Source organism: Miscanthus floridulus, chromosome 5 (assembly GCF_019320115.1).
Source record: "Miscanthus floridulus cultivar M001 chromosome 5, ASM1932011v1, whole genome shotgun sequence".
NCBI classification, from domain to species: Eukaryota; Viridiplantae; Streptophyta; class Magnoliopsida; order Poales; family Poaceae; genus Miscanthus; species Miscanthus floridulus.
The window spans coordinates 95736733-95758339 of NC_089584.1; the positions used below are offsets into that span (position 1 = coordinate 95736733).

General features: G+C 44.5%; 1 protein-coding gene across 1 annotated transcript; it reads left to right on the top strand.

The window, feature by feature from the left end:
* The first annotated feature begins 4692 nt into the window (after positions 1 to 4692).
* LOC136452672 (putative receptor protein kinase ZmPK1) lies at positions 4693 to 7226 on the top strand. The gene has a single exon (XM_066453260.1). It carries the CDS (start codon positions 4800 to 4802, stop codon positions 7224 to 7226), a length of 2427 nt encoding a protein of 808 aa, XP_066309357.1. The 5' UTR covers positions 4693 to 4799.
* Positions 7227 to 21607: the final 14381 nt, after the last annotated feature.

The following is a 21607-nucleotide window of genomic DNA, read 5'->3' on the forward strand; positions in this document are numbered from 1 at the left end:
AATAATTAAACTCTACGGTTAGCCCAATTAACTCCTTGTGCCTAGAAAGTGTTTCTTTTGATCTAACGCATAAAAGTTTAGCACCCTAAGTTCTAATCCTACTCTAGCATGGCAATTCTAGGAATGTAAATGACAAGAATTGAATTGCTCAAAGTAAAGAGAGAAGGAGGAATGCGGCGATGTTTTATCGAGGTATCGGAGAGTCGCCACTCCCCACTAGTCCTCGTTGGAGTACCCATGCAAGGGTGTAGCTCCCCCTTGATCCGCGTAAGGATCAAGTGCTCTCTACATGTTGATTCTTCGACACTCTGTCGTGGTAAATCACCCACAACCGCTCACAACTTGAGTTGGGTCATCCACAAGCTCTCCGGATGATCACCAAGCTCCCAATCACCACCAAGCCGTCTAGGTGATGGTGATCACCAAGAGTAACAAGCGCGGACTCTCACTTGACCACGACAAGCCTAATGAGAAGGGTGGATGCACACTTTGCTACTCTTGATCTCACTAATGAGGGCTCTCTTTGGGATTCTCAAATCTCAATCACCTCACTAGGACCTTGCTCTTTTTGGCACTCTCAAAGGTGTTTCTCGGCTGTTGGAATGAGCAAAAGTATCCCCACACACGAATGGAGGTGGTATTTATAACATGGGCTAAAAAACAAACCGTTATGTGACTTTGCGGGGTGACCGGATGCTCCGGTCATGTTGATCGGACGCGCCGGTCAGTTCACCCCGAACTCCAGTGTTTAAAGTGTGACCGGACGCGTCCGGTCGTGATTTTCTCTCTCTGGAACCTTACTGGAATCGACCGGACTTTGGCCCTCGGCGTTCGGTCACTTCACCTCTCAGCGTCCGATCGCACCAGACGAAAACACCTTAGTCAAATGAACTGACCGGACCCTGAGCCAGCGTCCGGTCACACCGGAGCGAGCGTCCGATCAGTATTTGACCCTCCATTCACTTCCAATGCTCGATCATATGTGAATGAAGTTTGCTCTATTGGATCTAAGGGCTATTTTGGAGTTACCTAGTACTAGATTTAGCTAGTGTGCACCACACCTAACTCACTAGACTCACATAGGTCAAGCTACCCGTCCATACACCCCTTAATAGTACGGTCAAAGGAAAACAAAGTCCTAAACTATTCTAAGTGTCTCTTCAACTCCAATCGACACTTAGAACTAGTCCATCATTAACCTTGCCGTCCATCCTTTGAAAACCGAAACGATTTCCATCGTAGGGGCATGACCACCATGATTGCCCAATCGACCTCCATTACCGTGACCTAACTTAATTGCCTCTGCAAAATACACGTTAGTCACGGTAATCACGTATTGTCATTAATCACCGAAACCTAGGGGCCGAGGTGCTTTCAAGATGCTTATCATTTTCTATTTTTATATTTAGACATATAGTGCATACTAATGTATATAGCAAAAACTATATATGTTTCTAGAAAAATCATAATGACTTATAATTTAGAATGAAAGAAGTATTTATCAAGCATTTATTTATGAAACCCAGCACAGACGCAGGCATCTACGTACGTGCACACTCACTCTAAGAACATACATATGTACACACCATCTATGAGAACATCCAAGAGACTGCACTGAACTAGCAAATCTCGAATACTAATTTGGTGTTATAATATTGGTGTCCGCTTATATAAAGTCCGTCAAACTTTTAAAATATAACATATGATAACTCTAGAAATTAGACTTAATTAGAGACGAAGAGATCGTACTACTAACTTCTTACCTAGAAATAGTTGACGTCAACCTAGCTACGGCAGCCTCTCAGTCTTTGTTGTCATGCATGCCAATGCCATCGTCCACTCGGTCCAACCAAGTGTCCTTCTAGAAATTATACGTTCTCATGCGACTTTCTGACGATTACTAGCAGCTTGGAGACACGTGGCAAATGCCCGATTATTTTCATGTATACGTATTGACCTGGATGCCTAGGATGGCCGATCAATTGATGGTCTTCTATCGTCCGAATTCACCTGATTCCATACACGCATTGGCCTTGCAAATTGCACTTTTTTATTTGCAAAAATTGGAGTATTGGACAGACTTTTTCGCCCCTGTTGTGCGTCTGATGGGAAACTATTGGATGCAATTAACGTACGCTCCACCACACTTGTACTAGACTAGTAGTATATTTTTATGGTCAAATGCCGGTTGAAAAACGAATGTTTATTTGGTGTACGTATTCAGAGGTTAGCTTATTATATAGGACTATAGGAGAGTGCGTGGGCTGAATAGCGCAGCAAGAAGGGAAGCGGTTAAACTGATTGTGCAGCAAGCAAGGCCACACATTGTGTGTCTGCAGGAAACCAAGCTGGATGCAATTGATGGTCCTCTGGTAATGGAGTTCCTGGGGTATAACCTAAACCCGGGTAGCTGGAGGGATGAGCAAGACTTAGAAGACTGGTATAATCAGGCGTTCGGAACAGGGGGGAGGAGAGGACAAACTCTAGTGATACTGACCCTGTGGATCATCTGGAACCGGCGAAATGCTGTAATTTTTAGAGGATGCTGGAAGACACCACAAGCAGCGGTCACGAAGATAAAGGAGATGGCGCAGCAATGGTCCCTAGCAGGATGCAAGGCCCTCAGGCAAACCATGGATGTTCAAGTCGTTAGCTATGTAAACAAATCCCACGCAGCCTAGGCTGCGGAGGGGGGCGCTGCTCGCGCATGTAAACTCGGATGTATGCTTCTCCTCTTATTATTAATCAAAGCCGGCTCTCCGGATCTTTCAAAAAAAGGACTATAGGAGAGTATGAGTCGATTCGCATGCTGAGTCGCGGTCAAGCTGTATACATCGTGTGGAAATGTTTTGTTCAAGGTCGACGGCGGCGTTACCATCTTTAGAATATAGCGAAGTTAGGGGAAATAAAATTAAGGGCACGAGACAATATTTCATAGAGTCTGCAAGCATTAGGCCAATTGGCAGAATATGGACAACATAGATACCGTGAAAGAAGTGGCATCCAGTAGTCTGGAAGATGATCAATCGAATCAACACCTCCACTTATTGTTGAGACCAAGTTGAAATGTGTCTTGATCTGCTTTATTATTTTGATGAATGATTGACATATGTATTGAGAGGTTTGGAGTCATGAATGTTAAAACCAATGATCCGTGGCTCTCTACCTTGGCCACAAAGCCATCTGCTGGCATCATTGTTGTTTGCGGCTCGTCTGGCTCGCCTCCCCTAGTCCCCTTCACCTTCACTACTTGTGGGCCTTCTAAACTCATTGAGATTTACAATCTCTACCCTAACCACATCAAGTAACATCTTCACCGTACCATTGGTGTGGATGCCCCTGCTTAGCCTGTCGGTGGTAAACAATCGATCAATGCCCTATTTGATCCAACAAAGCTAATAGTTAGCTGCTAAAAATTAGCTAAAACTTTGTTTGGATCCTCAGCTAATAGTCCAGCTTGTGTCTTACCTATCACCTAGCTAACAATTAGCAGCTAGCTAGTTTTTCCTGCAGCCAACACAACCATTTGTTAGCCATGGGAGAGGGAGCAAACAGGGCCCAAAATTCATGAAGATGTTAATCATTTGATAGTATTGGAGCTATAAACAGTACTACAAAAAATCATTTTTCCAACGCCACTTTCATCGCCAGTTCTATTAAAACCGGCAATGAAAATATATCACAACCGATTTCTAATAGAACTGGCACTAAAAATGATTTTCATCATCCGCTCATGGCTTGAACCAGTGGTGAAAACCAAGCTAATTTTTAGTGATGCTGGTTCTAGCCACATTCGCCGGTGAAAACCGGAGCCAAATATATTAATGCTCAACCCACCGTCTCTCTCTAATTAAACCAACGCTCGACACTCTCTCTTGTCATTCTCTCTCTCTCCCCCCAATGTGTTCTCTCTCCCAATACCACAACCACGCCCGCATGTATGTAAGGACTCAGGGCAGTCCAATAAAAAAAATTAGTAGTTTTTATAACATAGGATACCGTACTAAAAAGTACTGCTTTCCAACTTATGGTTTTTATGAGTAATAATTATTTTCTCTTTCTCTCTCTCAACTCTATCTTCTTCCTCCAATGGGAGTGCGGCACGAGCCTCCTAGAAACTGGTGGTTTCTCCCCAATGGCGATTTCATGGTTTCTTCGTGCATTGGGTCAAAAGAAGACCTGATTTCTTCACGAGGAAACCATTTCTAGGATTTTTGCTCTCTTTCTTTATTAATTACGTTGTCATATCAGCGTTTTGCCTACGTGGCAAGTCATTTAATGAGGATAGAAACCATCATCAATACACCATTAGGACTGCCCTAAGGACACCGAACAACTTGGCAAGCATGCCTAATTCCATTGATCTATCAACGGCGATCTGTGGACCACTTTTTTGTTCATTATTACCTATATAGTGTGCCACTTGCTTCTGTATATCCCAGTCACTTTCATCGTCAACTAATCAAAGTTTCAATTCCCTGGAACCGATGCAGTCGATTTACGTTAACTGTACTATACGGCATAGGCTACACGATGGAAGACCAAAGTAAACTTCTCGAAATCGACCGGTACCTCGCCCAGACGTATGCGTTCATACTGGTGGAGCCAGAGAGCTATATCCGGAATTCTGGAGACAGACAGCTAGTAATGGCCATATATATATGACATCTAACCCCATGCGTGAAGGCAAACCCTTGTGGTGCTGTGTGCATGGGCAGATCAGTGGCCATTCACCTAGCATACCACGCTCCGCTTTGCAGTTTCCATTCGTGCACAAGCGCAGCAGCGTGGAACGTACGATGGCAAGGTATGGAACCTGTCTGGCCTTGGTCTTGCTGCTCGCCGTCGCGCCGTGTCCGTCATCGTCGTCGTCAGCGCCAGAGCCAGCACAGCACACGCTGGGCACCGGCTCCTCTCTGTCGGTGGAAGACCACGGGCGACCGTTCCTGACTTCCCCCGACGGCACTTTCTCCTGCGGCTTCCAGGACGCCGGCGAGAACGCCTTCTCCTTCTCCGTCTGGTACACCGACGCAGCGGAGAAGACTGCCATCTGGACGGCGAACCCCGGCGCCCCCGTGAACGGCCGGGGCTCTAGGATCTCGTTCCGCCGCGACGGGGGCCTAGCCCTCGACGACGCCAACGGCAGCACGGTGTGGGAGAGCAAGACGAGTGGCGGCGGGGGCGCCCTGACCATATCCCTCCTCGACACCGGCAACCTCCTCATCTCGGACCCGTCCACCGGCGGCCGCACCTTGTGGCAGAGCTTCGATTGGCCGACGGACACACTGGTCCCGTCGCAGCCGCTCACCAAGGACAAGAAGCTGGTCGCCGGCTACTTCAGCCTCTACTACGACAATGACAACGTGCTGCGGCTCCTGTACGACAGCCCCGACATATCGAGCATCTACTGGCCAAATAATCCTATCAACGATCCGTTCAAGAACGGCCGGACAACATACAACAGCTCCAGGATCGGCGTCCTCGACGACAACGGCTTGTTCCTGTCGAGCGACAACCTGGGAGTCCATGCCTCCGACTTCGGCCCCGGCGTCAAGAGGCGGCTGACCATGGATCAGGATGGCAACGTGAGAATCTACAGCATGAACGCGTCCACAGGGGGCTGGGCGGTGACATGGGCGGCGCTGGGGCAGCCGTGCTCCACGCACGGGCTGTGCGGCCAGAACGCGCTCTGCGAGTACCAGCCGAGACTCAGGTGCTCGTGCCCGCCGGCGTACGAGATGGTGGATCGGCAGGACTGGCGGAAAGGCTGCAAGCCGATGTTCAGGGTCACCAACTGTAGCCAGCCGCCGTCTCCATCGCCGGAGCAGCAGTTTAAATTCCTCAAGTTGCCGCACAGCGACTTCTACGGCTACGACCTGCAGTTCTACCAATCCGTCACGTTCGAGTACTGCAAGAAACTCTGCTTGAAGATGTGCTTGTGCGTCGGCTTCTCCTACAAGCCTGAAGGCCAAGGCTTCTGCTACCCGAAAAGCATCCTGTTCAACGGATTCACGTCTTCAGCCTTCTCTGGGACCATCTACCTGAAAGTTCCTATCGATTTCGACGCCTCGGCGGCTCTCGTCACTGCACGGAGCGCCGCAGGCCTTGCCTGCGATCCTAACATTTCCGTGATCATCCGCAGATCAGAGGGCACATTCAGTAGAACAGGAAACGGGACGAAGTGGCCGTACCTGTTTGCGTTCGCCGGAGTGCTGGGAGTTCTTGATATTATCTTCATTGCAACAAGCTGGTGGTTCCTCTCCAGCAAGCAGAGCATACCCAGCTCACTGAAGGCCAGGTATAGGATGGTCACGGGCCAGTTCAGGAGGTTCACGTACCGAGAGCTCAAGGACGCCACGGGGAACTTCAAGGAAGAGCTCGGCCGGGGCGGCTCCGGCGTCGTATACCGCGGCGTGCTCGACAAAGGGAAGGTGGTGGCCGTGAAGAAGCTGACGAACGTGGCGTGGGGCGACGAGGAGTTCTGGGCGGAGATGACGGTGATCGGGCGGATCAACCACATGAACCTGGTCCGGATCTGGGGGTTCTGCTCCCAGGGCAAGCATAAGCTGCTGGTGTACGAGTACGTGGAGAACGAGTCGCTGGACAGGCACCTGTTCGGCACGGACAGGACGCTACCGTGGCGCGAGAGGTACAGGATCGCGCTGGGCACGGCCAGGGGCCTAGCCTACCTTCACCACGAGTGCCTCGAGTGGGTCATCCACTGCGACGTGAAGCCGGAGAACATCCTGCTGACGCGCGAGTTCGACGCCAAGATCGCCGACTTTGGGCTGGCCAAGCTCTCCAAGAGGGACGGCGCCGCCGGCGACAGCATGCAGCTCTCTCACATGAGAGGGACGACAGGGTACATGGCGCCGGAGTGGGCGCTCAACGTTCCCATCAACGCCAAGGTAGACGTGTACAGTTACGGCATTGTGCTGCTGGAAATTGTTATGGGGTGCAGGGTGTGTGACCAGACCACGGCGGGCGGGGAGCGCCGGGAGATGTCGCAGATCGCTCAGGCCTTGAGGCATGTGGTGGCTACCGGCAACGTCGTGCCCTTGGTGGACGGTAGGTTGCAGGGGCAATTTAATCCTCGGCAGGCGTTGGAAATGGTGCGGATTTCCTTATCGTGTATGGAGGACAGGAGCAACCGTCCGACAATGGACGACGTAGCCAAGGCTCTCACAGCCTGTGACGACGAGGACGAGCATCCAGCATACAGGTAGATATAAGCCATGAGCAAGATAGGCTGTTGCGTTACTGTGTTAGGATCAGGAGATACAATTGCTTTTTTTTTTGACAAAACAGGAGGGGTGATCCCCAATTCCATTCCCGCGGCGTTCACTGGTTTCAAATGCAATGAACAATTGAGCAGTTCCGCAACTTTCTATCTTTGGCAAAAAAAAATATTCATAACTTTTCTTTTTTTGGAAAAGTTACTAAGTTATACACATTACTTTTATGCACAACTTATATTCGTAACTTTGACAATATAACATTTTATACATAAATTGTGTTTCATAATTTTTGTGTATCCAAGTTTTGGTATAAGTTATAAGTTAATTCGGTCCTCTTGTATTTTATAACTTTTATGTTTCCACATTTTGGCATAAGTTATAAGTTAATATGTTCCTTTGTGTTTAATAACTTTTATTCCTAACTTTTGTTTCATAACTTTAGTGTTTTCAAGTTTATACACATAACTTTTATGCACCAGTTATGTTCACAACTTGGACAATATGACATTCTATACATAAGTTGTGTTTCATAACATTTATGTTTCTAAGTTTTAGCATAAGTTATATGTTATATGTTAATACACAAATTTCTACTAGAATAAAATTCTTTGAAACATATGTAAGTCGGGTCTAGTTTTGTTCGCCTCGTCATGTAGAACACACCCATGCAGATGCAATAAAATGGATACATCACTCAGAAGTTATAGCAATCCCAAATAAATATTTTGCTTTTTTCTGGTTTGCATCAAGTGACGTCACAACCAATTGGAAAGGGAGCGGGAGAGGTGTGGGCGCATGATGGGGAGTGTGGGATGGGCGCATCCGAAATGGTAACAAGGTGGGATTTTTTTCCAGAAAAGAAAATTGTTGCATGTTGGGAAATCATTCGCTGGTTTTGTAATAATTACTTCCATGAAGAAGGCAGATGAAGCAGCACTTTGAATGCTTCCAAGATGATTTCAAGCTCTGAAGTGTTGGGTACCAGGAGATGAAGACTGAAGCAGCAGTCCAATGCAAAAGGACAATGGAAGAAGAGATGAAGCAGATCTTCCTCGATAGCGTTGGAGCAGAAGACACAATTATAGTCATCCAAGAAAATATTCTTTCTTCTCAGAAGCTACCTAGTACTAAGTCTATCTTTGAGAAGCAGCCAAAAGAAAAAATTATGCTTGTTTTGACAAGCAGAACGCCAAAGCCATTAATGACCTCTGTGAACCTAACGATGGGCAATAAGATGCTTAAGCTTGGTTAGAAGAGAAAACTGAGGAGCCCCAAATATAAGTCCAACTGTCATTTGATGACTGTAACTAAAAATTCTAAAAGATAGAAACAAGCTCTAAAAACTGATTGTAAGCTTCGGTAGTTAGAGGCAAATGAAACAGATTCTAGGGTAAAGGTATAGAGATCGCAACCTAGGAAAATGAGTACAGTTCTGGGAAATGCTGACTCAAAATGTTACCTCCCCAATGATCATGCCACAGAAGACATGTGGCCCCATCTCTGATTGAAATCACAACAATGCCTTTGAACTGACTCAGGAGTTTTAAAATATCACACCACCAAAAAGACCCCATTCACGGCCTTCTGAGATGGGTAGTATATTGCCAGAATAGTGCTTACTCCACACAAGCTGCACCCAGGGAACATCTTCCTTGTAAAATTTATGGAAATTCTTAAGCAGAAGCCATTCGTTACGAATACTAAGATTGATGGCCCCCAACCCCACCTCTAGTTTTGGGTAAACAAACCAAAAGACAACCAGCTTTTGGTGGCTTCCTATTGTTTACATCTGAGCCTCTCCATAAGCAGTGTTTGCAAAATTTATCTATTTACTTAATCACCCTCTTAGGGAGTAAAAAGGTACACATGGCAAAGGTTGAAAGGGTAGATAGAACTGCATTTGTCATTTCTAATCTTCTAGTCTCAGATAAAAAAGATGAGAAGGTAGTCAACCTTCTTTCACATTTAGACACCAGGGGCCAGAAATCAGCTAGTGAAGGTTTGGTAGTACTCAAAAGAAGGTCCAAATAGGTAAAAGGAAGAGAACATTTTAAGCAACCGAGGGCATTAGCTAGCAGTTCTAGTTTATCTTTAGAAACATTAATGGGCAGCATCAAAGATTTGTCAAAGGCGACCCTGAGGCCTGAAGAATCAGCAAAAGAATGCAGAAGGCTCTTCAGATGATTTAACTGAACGACATTGAAAATAAGGGTGTCATCCGCATATTGCAGAATTGGGAAGTCTGGATCACAAGGCAGGGGAATGGGTAGGTGTCGACGAAATATGGTCGGCAGTCTACCGAGGGGTCTGCCCACGGTAGTAGATGAATCGGTGGAGGTGCACGTAATAGGAGCCAGATGGTGACACAAGCGCAGAGACAAGCGATTTAGACAGGTCCAGGCCGTCTCATCGACGTAATACCCAACATCTTATGTCTTTGGTGGATTGTATTGAATATAAGATGTCTTCGAGGGGGGTCCCTACCCTCCTTATATAGTCTGGAGAGTAGGGTTACAGGTCGGTTTAGGTTTAGATCTATTCAGCTATATGGTAAGTATTTGCAAGGAATACGATATCTATCATATCCAAACAGATCTTCCTTCATCGCCAAGATGTCTTCTGATTACCTTGTAGTGCACGCTGACCAGAGCCGAGCACCGTAGGCCTTGATCTTATGGGCTAGACCTCCCCTGGTGGTGCGGCCCATATCCATTGTCGTGGGTACCTGGGGTTATACCCCCCACAGCTAGTCTCCAAGCGCCTTGTATCCACTGAGCAATGCCATATTGAGCAGGTCCGAGTAGTTTAACTTGGACTCAAACAGTTAATCTAGCAATCCGACCAGTTTAACTGGTAATCCAATCAACAAAATGAAGTGCCGACCAGTTTGACTAGTAATCTAACCAGTTTAACTGGTAATCCGATCAACAAAATAAAGTACCGACCAGTTTAACTGGTCAACAGGCCTCAAACATACTCAAGTAAGGCTTGCTAGAAGGATGTATTAAAATTTAAAAAATTCTCCACCTTAGGTGAAGTGTACACATTTAGGCTTCGTTGGCGAAGTTAGATGATCATCATCCATGACTTAGTCAAAGAGGATGTTAGTATTGATACATGCGTCGCAAGGTGCAATGTATACATTGTAGTCCCCAAGCCTGGCAGTAGGTGAAGAAGACACCTGGCGTCAGGATCAAAGAATATCAATGACTGAGAAAGAAAATGGGAACTTAGCCAACCGTTAAATTTGATACAAGCACCGCAAGGTGCAATGTATACATTGTAGTCCCCGAGCCTGATAGTAGGTGAAGAATACACCTGGTGTCAGGATCAAAGAAGTACAACAATCAGTTAATCAGAATAACTGAGTCCTAGCTTAGCCGAGCACACAGCCAGCCCCTAGCTTAGCTGAAGACTAGTAAGAGGAAAAAAACAATACACTCCCTGCTAGGTGAAGTGTACACACCTAGTCCCCGAGCCTGCTGTAAGATAGAGCAGGATCAAGGAAACAAGTAAAAAGGATGAAATCCCCGTGCTTAGCACTGGACATTGGAGTAAAATTTGGAGAGTGTTGAGCACTTAAAAATGGAGAAAAAATGGAGAGTGCTTAGCACTTTACCGTTGGAGAAAATTGGAGAGTGCTTAGCACTTAAACCGTGGAGAAAATGGAGAGTGCTTAGCACTATACCATGGAGAAATTGGAGAGTGCTTCGCACTATGCCATGGAGAACATAGGAGAGTGCTTAGCACTTGACTGTATCAAAATTTGGAGAGTGATTAGCACTTGACCGTGGCAAAATTTGGAGAGTGATTAGCACTATATCGACGAGACGTGTGGCACATTCTATCCCAAGATTCTTGTTCACGCTTAGGAATATGGGCATCACCGAGGAGCCACTACCGCCCACTCATGACATAGGGCACTACTGCTCATGCATGTTTAGGTGCTAAGTCGAGGATAGGGCTGCTTCTGGAATAACGCAAATGAAAATGTGACTGGTCGATGGTGATGAAATTGCCCAGCCCTCAAGCTTTTCTGGCCTATCGTCATGACGGCGGTCGTTGTTATCACAATGATGTTCTTCGCGGCGGTCATCATCATGGTGCGGCGCGGCTTGCTTACGACTCAGGTGGCTCGCTTAGCAGTCCGCTTGGTGGCTCGGGCAGCTCACTTGGTAGCTCGCTTGGCGGCTCGGGTGACTCAGCGGCTCGACGGCTCGAGCGGCTCAGTGGCTTGAGCGGCTCGGGTGGCTTGAGCGGCTAAGCGGAGTCATAGGAAAATGGGCATAATCAGAGCCTAACGGAGTCATTTTGTGTGGGGAGACGAAGCCCTTGAGCATGTCCGACTAAGGCGAAGGTGCAGTCCGATTTGAATGGCAATAGTACGCGTCATCTTAAAGATGTTTAGCATGGAAATGCCCGAGGTGTTCGATGTGCTAGGAGTTAGGGATGTCTACGCCATCTTGATCGCGGAGTCTATAGGATCCTGGTCGAGTCACAACCTTGACAATGTTTGGACCCGCCCAGGGTGAAGATAGCTTGTACATCCCGTTAGTCTTCTATTTCCTACGGAGTACCATGTCGTCGATCGCGAAGGATCGCTCCTGGATATTGCAGTTGAAGTATTTATGCAGACTGTCTAGGTACTTGGTCGTCTGAACACATGTGACCAAGCGTTCTTCCTCAAGTCGGTCGACATTGTCTTGTCGTGCCTAATCGTAGTTCTCTTCATCATAGTTCTCTATCCTTGGTGCTCGGAAAGCGACATCGACAGGTAACATGGCCTCTGATTCGAACACCAAGAAATAGGGGGAGACTCTAGTGTTGCAACTGGGCTAGGTCCTTAGTCCCCAGACCACAGCTGGTAGTTCTTTGAGCCATTTGCTCGGATATTTCTGATTCTTCTCATATAACCTCTTCTTCAGGGCGTCTAAAATCATGCCGTTTGCTCGCTCAACCTAGCCATTAGTCCTGGGGTGCGCGACCGATACATACTTAATGGATATGCATCGATCCTCATAGAAATCCTAGAAGTTGTTGCCAGTAAATGTAGAACCAAGGTTGGTGATGATACTGTTTGGCAGCCCAAACCAATGGATCATGTCGTTGAAGAGCTCCGCTACTTTCTTTGCTATAGACTAGACGAGCGGCTTGTACGTGATCCACTTGGAGAATTTGTCAATAGCGACATAAACCCATTTGAATCCGCCAGGGGTGTTCTTGAATGGCCCAATCATGTCCAGTCCCTAGCATGCGAATGGCCAAGAGGCAGGAAATGTGATAGAACCACCCAATTTATACAAGATCAAGTACGGTTGTCCCCATTTAACACGTTGACACGTGCATACTTTCACTTATATAAACCCGGTAGTCCACCGAGTGTCATGAAGGACCTCTGTAAATCAATATCATAACCAAGATCGCATAATTAAGCAAATACACATCATATACACAGAGTTGCAGCAGAAATAATGTTTACAATGAGTTCACAAATAATAATACAAGTTTGGGTTTCAAAACCGATTAGTGAAAACAACATAGCTTTCAATGATTACAATAATATAAGTTCCAAATACATTGCTAACATAAGTGACATCCTCTGATAAAAGCATATAGATAAGAAATAAATATAGAGTCACCGAACCCACCGGCCGTTAGCCACCATCTTCAGCAGGTCGAGAACTTCACCTGCAACATGGTGGGATAAACCCTGAGTACTCGAATGTACTAAGCTAGACTTACCCATCATAAACCAGAAATAAAGTGATAAACTTTTGCATAAAAGCCACTAGTTGAGCTATACATTTTATAATTCGGTAACCAAGTTAATTATAGCTATTCATCTCTAGATTAGCAACTAACCTATGCCAAACATGTGGAATATCATTTAGTAACATGCAATAGTAACCATAGCTGGTGTAACATTTCCATATTAATCATAACCATCAAATTCCATTAATTCATGCTATGTTGCCGCTGCTCAGTCAAGTTCTCACTATCCGGGGGAGACGGCGATTCGAATCGATTCCTACCTAGCTGGGGAGTTATTCCTAACACAAACCCAGATATACCTACACCAAGGTAGTCTTAGGTCACCTTTGGTACAACTTAGGAAACAACTTCACGGGTCCAATCAGCGCCGCACCCTAAGAGATTCTACTAGTCTACCAGAAAGTTCAGGCTCGGCCTACCCTTGGACTCACGCCACTAGCTCCCCACACATCCTTACTGCCTCCAGTGTGCGCACTTTCACTTACCAGGTCTCATCCTGAGTTGAGCTACTCGGCTTTGCGGTCAGAACGAGTTATCCGACCAACTAAGTGCTAGGCATGCGTTCAACATGACATGAGTACATACAGCATATCGGTCCTTAATCGACACAGACGGGGATAAATAGGCACCAAGACCTCCATGCCTTGTTGCTTCTCTATCACAATCCCGCTCGATCTCCTTTTATTTATCAACACATGGTTATTTCCATTATAGCAAATATAGCCAACAGTGCTTTGGTATCCACCTATATATCGCAGGTGATAGAAAATCACCCGACTTCTACCGGTCTAAGCATTGCTAAGCATACCTTTGATCCTGGACCTACATAGGGTTCAAGGTATATATCTAGACAAGGTAGTTTTATGCATCAAGAGGTTACAATCAACTCTTATAACGTAATGCATCAAACATAAAGGACGCAAGTGATATTTGTAAAAACATAGGAGACTTAGAATGCTCTGGGGCTTTCCTAGGATCCAACACTAGGCCAGTGTTTGTTAGATGACACTCGGTTGGTGAGTATCTTCCATCTCAGTACTTGCTTAGTCCTTCTGTCTTCTAGATTTACCAAACTCTATTTTCGGGTTTGGCTTCAACATCACGTCCTTCACGTGGTGCATCTAGCGTACCTAGATGAGATGCAAGTGCATGAATATGAAGAATTGTCACATCATAATGATTTAAGTACTAGAGAGCAAGTCATTCAACTAAGTAACTAGGGCTACATAATTTAGAGCATGTACCAGCAACATCAAGAATGGGCAATCAACTTAAGTGCATCTAGCACTTGACCATTGGAGAGTGCTTAACACTTGACCGTGGCAAAATTTGGAGAGTGATTAGCACTATATCGACGAGACGTGTGGCGCATTCTATCCCAAGATTCTTGTGCATGCTTAGAAATATGGGCATCACCGAGGAGCCACTACCGCTCGCTCATGACGTAGAGCACTATTGCTCATGCACGTTTAGGTGCTAAGTTGAGGACAGGGCTGCTTCTGGATAATGCAAAATGAAAACATGACTGGTCAATGGCGATGAAATTGCCTAGCCCTCGAGCTTTTCTGACCTGTCGTCATGATGGCGATCATTATTATCACAACACCGTTCTTCACGGCGGTCATCATCGTGGTACAGTGTGGCTTGCTTATGACTTAGGCAGCTCGCTTGGTAGCTCGAGCGGCTTGGGTAGCTCGCTTGGCGGCTCGATGGCTCGAGCGGCTCAGTGGCTCGAGCAGCTCGGGTGACTTGGCGGCTTGAGCGGCTTGGCAGCTTGAGCAGCTACGCAGAGTCATAGGCAAACGGGTGTAATCAAATCCTGATGGAGTCAATTTGTGTGGGGAGACAAAGCCCTTGAGCATGTCCGACTAAGGCGAAGGCGTAGTCTGATTTGAATGGCGATAATATACGTCATCTTAAAGATGTTTAGCATAGAAAAAAACAAAAGATAATTGGAGGAAAATTATGGAGAAAACAACAAATGGAGAAAACATCATGGAGAAAATCATTATTGAAATGCATAAATACATAAGGGATACATATCTTAGTAGGACGTCTCAAGGATAGAAATGCCTGAGGTGTTCAATGTGCCAGGAGTTAGGGATGTCTACGCCATCTTGATCGTGGGGTCTATAGGATCCTGGTTAGGTCACAACCTTGACAATGTATGGACGCTCCCAATGTGAAGATAGCTTGTACATCCCGTCGGTCTTCTATTTCCTACGGAGTACCATATCGTCGATCGCAAATGATCACTCCTAGATATTGTGGTTGAAGTATTTACGCAAACTATCCAGGTACTTGGCTATTTGAACACAAGTGACCAAGCATTCTTCCTCAAGTCGATCAACATCATCTTGTCGTGCATGATCGTTGTTCTCTTCATCATAGTTCTCTATCCTTGGTGCTCAGAAAGTGACATCGATGGGTAACACGGCCTCTGATCCGAACACCAAGAAATAGGGGGAGACTTTATGGAAACCTAATGAAACTTTCTGCAACTTTGTTATTCATTCCAAAAGCTAACTCATAGGTTAACATGATCAAATATGCCAATATCTTAGGTCTATACTGATAAGGACAGAAAAATGACATTAACTTCATAAATGTATAACTGGAGTTCTAATCATCCAACAAGCATGATCCTTAACTTTATAGAAATATTATTAAGTTATCTACAACTTTCTTATTATCATCTTTAGGTGATTCAATAGTTATTTGGCCTTAAACACACAAAGCAACAATTCTGTCCAAAACATGGATAGAATCGGACATGCAACTTCAGACATCAATAAGTTGAGTTCTAGTTTTCACAACAAGGTGGTTCTAGACTTTTTAGAAATCTTAGCAAACCATGCACAACTTTGTTCTAAACACCACAAGATAATTCCAAAGTGAACCAGGTCAAACATCACAAAGAAGATATCTCTGTCCAGATTAGGACATAATCTGTCACTCCACTTGACAATCTCATAACTGGATATTTAGAACACCAAAAGGGGTGATCTTTAACAATTTGTAAAGCTCATTAAAATAACTACACTTTTTCTATTATCTCCAAGACATGATTCAAAGCTTAGCTAAGTCAAACAACATAATAATTCAGATCTATACAGAGAGCATGCAAAACCTAATAGGGAAATTATAAAATCTATAGCTCCTAAATTATCAGGCCTATGGTCATGAACATTTAACACAAGCTAGATTATGAAGTTACCTACAACTTTGGTACTTGACATATTCACAGAAAACATCATTTGCATCACGAAACTAATTGCACAACCAAAATTGTATCTGTACTCTAGACAGCTGAGGCATACAACATTCATCTTTTATTTAGTTGCTACAAACTAACATGTTCTTGACATACATGCTACTTTAAACAGCTAGTGACCATATTCAAACAATCATAGCACATACTAATAGCTATGAAAAGCATCATAGGACAATAACTACATAGATATATTAGCAAACTTTCATCCTCTATGTATATAATGCAATATATATGCTATTTTGAGTGCCATATGAGAACAACTAGTTTGGGGCTGAGACTTTTATGAGAGGAATATGATGACCAAACATGATTACTACACAAATTTCACATGCTCAAGTTTTATAATTTAATTACTACAAAAAGGACAAATTGCTATTGTAAGAAATCATGTGAGAGCAAGATAAATATAAAATTCAATATTTTCTGCAAGCACATGGCCATATTAAGTGTTTTTAGGTCACAACATCATCATGCAAAGTCAAAGGAACCACGTTTAATATTTTTTCATATACCAATTATTTATAAACCATTTATCAAGATCTAGGCAAGTTAAATCAATAACTCAGTCATACTATATCTAATGACCATGAAATTTTTACCACAGACACACATAGAATCAGTAGCCTACCACAAAAATTTCACAGCAATTGGAGCACCACAACTTTAGATATGAAAATGGCAAGAAAAATAAGCTAAAATTGCCTATTTAACCAGATTAAATCAAAACATTATAAAAATAGTAGACAACTAGCATGTTTAATATTTTTATTAGCTAGAGCATGTCATCACAAGATAAACACAACTGGAACTACCATTTTTGGACTTCTATAACTCAAGGTATGCATCCGATAACTTAAAAGGATTTTTAAAAGCACTTTGCAAGAATAAATAAAAACATCAGAAACTTTCTACTAACATATATCATATTATGACTCTAATGTGTAGACCTACTCACAAGGATTCCAAAAACTCCTTATTTATGATTTTACGATTTTTCTACAATTTGTTAGGATTTGCCAAAGTTTTAGCCATAAAAGAAAAATAGATTTGCACCGAGGACACTAACATTTCACTAAAACGGATTCCAGCAAATAGGTCCTTATAGGTACTATTCCCCTAAGTTAAGGGATTCACAGTTCGGTCCTTCCCTTTCGTCAAATTTCTACGCGAGGTCCTTCACGTGGTCAAAACAGAGGAGGCGGAGGGGGGATCCCCGGTGCCTACTAGAGGAGGCTCGTCGGTGATGGGGGATGGGCTGCAGAGCATCAAGGGGTCCATGTGCATCCACTGAGTTGCTCAGCCTAGACGAAGATGGCCCAAGGCGGCCTGGCGTGCATGCATGGCGCGTAGAGGCACAGCTCTGGCGGCGGTGACAGCGGGGTTGGCTAGCCTTGGCAGGCGGTGGCCGGCAGTAGTGGGAAGCATTAGGGTGCCCGCATGCCCTGAGAAGAGCCCACAACTCACCCCACAGTGGCCCGATGTGGCTTGGCCGTGTGCGCCCGCAGCTGCAGCAGCAGCTGCTCCGATGACGGCCCTATGGTGGCCACGGTGGCCGGGAAAGGGGCGCAGGAGGGGTGGCGTGTAGTGGTGGAGGCATAGCAGCACTCGGTTGGGGCAGAGAAGGCCCGGAGTGGCCTGGCCACGATAGCGGTGAGCTTGGCCCACCTCGACCATGGCGGCATCCGCGCGCGACCGGCTGTGACAGTGGCAAGGCGATGTGGCAGTGGCGATAGACAGCAATGAGCATGGATGTAGGCATGGGGAGGCCGAGGGGTAGCAGTGCTAGTGGTAGCGAGCTTCGCTCAGCGGCGTCAATGGCGGCCGCACTCTGGTGCGCACGTGCGGGGCACCGAGGGCGAGAGAGAGCGCAGAGGGAGTGAGTGGAGCGGATCAGGGAGCACGGTTACATCCAAATCAGAGTGGCAGCATCGGTAGAGGAGGTGGGACGCATGTCGGCATGGTGGGGCGCTCAACTCAAGCATGGTGGCCATGTCTCGGACACGCGTCGCCCATTGGGGCATTTCCCCGAGTGCGTGGTGGGCAACGGTGTGGCCTACGTGGGAGCCAATTTTGGGCTAGTTACGGGCCGAATTGGACCCTAGGCCCAAAAGCAAAGTTGAAGCCCATGAACTGCTCTACATCTTTCCTTAAGGGCGCCAAGTCATTAGATAAACAAATTAATGGGTAACTAAGCCCAAAGTTGACACTATCAGCGACTAATCAAGGATTAAGCCTTTCTCTACTTGAGCTCGAATTATTTGTCAAAACATGGTCAAATTGATTCCAACTTTTTGTATGTCCTTCTCCAAAACATATATTCCAACTTTTACTTTTGGCTCAACTTGAGGAGTTTAACAAATTTTAGAGAACGCGTTACGCCAATGTCAATGACGATGAATTCCGGACTTAGAATTATTTAGAGCCCAGAAACAGCAGCTGATTCAAACTTGAGGCCACTGTTTGAGTCACTTAGGTGTTGAATTAGGTCTTGGTCCAAAAATAAAGTTTATTGTACTCCACTTAAACTTCAACTTTTATTAAAGGTCAAACCCCATACCTGGTACAGAAACCATTGCTTCATCTTGGTCAAAGCAGCACCTCGTTAAACCCTAGAATTAGGGTTTTTGACTAATTGAGGCATTTTCTTAACATTTTCTCAACATGATCCCTGCATGACTTTTATTGTAGAGTTCAATTAGAGTCATTTGGGAAAGGTAGCATGGTTTGGTCAATATCTCATATTCCCATTCACTTGATGAAGCAATTCAGGGGAGATTATAACTTATTATTTCATGTGACTTCTTGATTCCAAACTTCATAAAACTTTTCCACTGGTCAAGATGGATGTATGTTGATGTAATGTACATGAAACAAGCATGTTTAACATTACTCATGCCTAACCTTAACCAGGGTCCACATGTAAGCAAAGTGTATTGTCCAAGTCCAAGTTGGGGCTCATTTTCATAGATTGGATCTCAACACCTTTATCACCACTTACTAGTTTGAACTAGAGATCTTGATTACCACTTAACTTGTTATGTTGGAGCTCAAGCCCACTACTTAACTAGTGATAAACACTTGAGGTGTTACACCCCTCCCCCCTTACGAGAATCTTGCCTCGAGATTGGGTGCGAAAGACTTTTAAGGGAAGAGAAGCGTGTGATCCGTTTTCCAACATCAATGACAGCATTAGGCTACTTAGCTTCGGAGCATTAGAGAGGCTAATTTGGTCAAGACAACTTTTTGATATTTGCTCTTCGTAGTAAATTTTGTCTAAAGAATTTCTTTCATTGAGTTCCATGAAGCATTGTTACTTTGGGAGGAATCTAAGATAGCACATCACTTTGTTCTCGGGATACGAAGAGTACTACGGAGCATAAACTAACTACCCATAATATCTATTTCTTCTAGTGAATATAGCATGGACCATGTAAACTTTGCACTAGACTGCAAGCTTTTGAAAGCTACTCATTACAATGGTTCCATGTTCATTCACAAAGTTCAAAAAGCAGTCTTGTACCAAAGTAGCTTTGAGGCTGTGAGAAACCGAGTAACCAATAGACAATATCTATGTCAGTCGTAACTGTTTAATCACTCAGATGCCAACCGATGCAAAACTACATAATGTTCCATGTGTGTAGTTCTCTTTCTCTAATGATAACACTTTATTATCTAAGTCTATTGAGTGAGCAGTAAATGTGATAGCTGACTCTATTGACTCAGCATTTTCAACGATCATTATTTGAGGGAATCCTCGTATCCAAGCGGCAACAATTATCTAGGTTGAATCTGATGCAACCTCTTAGGTAAAAACACATGGAAGGTACAAGGACAAGTCTGCCTTGGAAATCATTATTGAAGAAGGAGGATAGCGAGGTTTAGAGGACAACAAAAGTTGCAAGTATACACCAATTGGAAAAATAGTACGCTACCAAGATTGCGTACGATTTTCATTCATGGTGTTGTTGCACAGTAAATTGGATTCACTTGCACGGTAGCAAAACTAGCTTTGTTGGACTACATTTGACATTTAAGATTTCTTTCTAATGTTAATCAACAACTCATAATCATAATCTAAAATCTATTGTTTGACACTTTTCAAATTGTTTTCGACTCGTAATGCCATAAATTGACATGTAGAACACCTTGACTGCTCAAGCATTGTTGATATGAGAGGGAAAAAGCAAGGCACAAAGGGTGCAAGGAGTCTTTTCTAGGGCATCTAAAGGATTAACAATCATCACATTGCCAACATGACCTAAACTACAAACACAACCTTCTAATATGAGGGATGATAGTAGTCAGCAGAGAAATCGTAGATTCTGTACACTTTGGTTTTTAGTTCATATCTCATAAACTACGGCTCCATTGTATACAAATTTTGGTAGGAATTTAGACCCAAGATTCCTTTAACTACTGACCAAAATTCAGCTCAAATGGACACCGTTTGACTATCCAACAAATCATCTACGAAAACCGCTTGGTTTTGAAATTTTTGTGACCCGAACTGACAAAATATCTCTCAAATCCGATCCTTTTCTCAACCAATACTCAAACCAACTTAAGACATCAAAGTAACTTAAGTGAGGAATGAGATTACCACGTTTGGTGTGAATTCAACCATGTTTGAGCCACTAATCACTGGCTTAAAGATAACCGGTTTAGTGCCATAAAATCTCGACAGATTTCCTGCTCTTCTTTTCCTTTGATTTACACATTGGGAAGTGTGTTCATAGTCTTTAACTCTTTTTATGACAGCGGTACCTTTTTGCTGAGGATGGAGGCTAGGGTTTTCCTTATATGCTTCCCAGGGAACAACTTCAACCGTTGATTTAGGCACCAGCTCAACGATGCACAAGCATTGGACTGGTGGGTTGTTTTTGCAGGGCACAGTGCATACTTCACGTGGAGGGGTAGTCCTACAAAGACAAGGGACCGTTTCTGACTACCCTTCTGTACTTTCTCCAATAGAGTCTTGAACAAATCCTTTGATAGCACCATATACATAATGATGCTGACCGAGACTAGGGACGTGCTTTCTCTAGCTCTTTACTTAGCTAATACAACATATTGTAGTATTTGTGTGGTTGTTCAAGATGGAAATTGACTTGATGGCATAGGGTTTGAAGAAGAAAGCATGACTTGCATTACTGATCAGCTTTGCTGCTTCTTTGCTTAACATTGTTCTGTGAGACATAGCCTTCGGAGCTACCAAAGAGTTATTACCTAGCTATAACTTAACTTTCCTATTGGTAACTAATTAGTTGTCTCCGAACATTTAAAAACTCTAAAACTTCCTTTTTGATGGCAACAATTGTAGTTG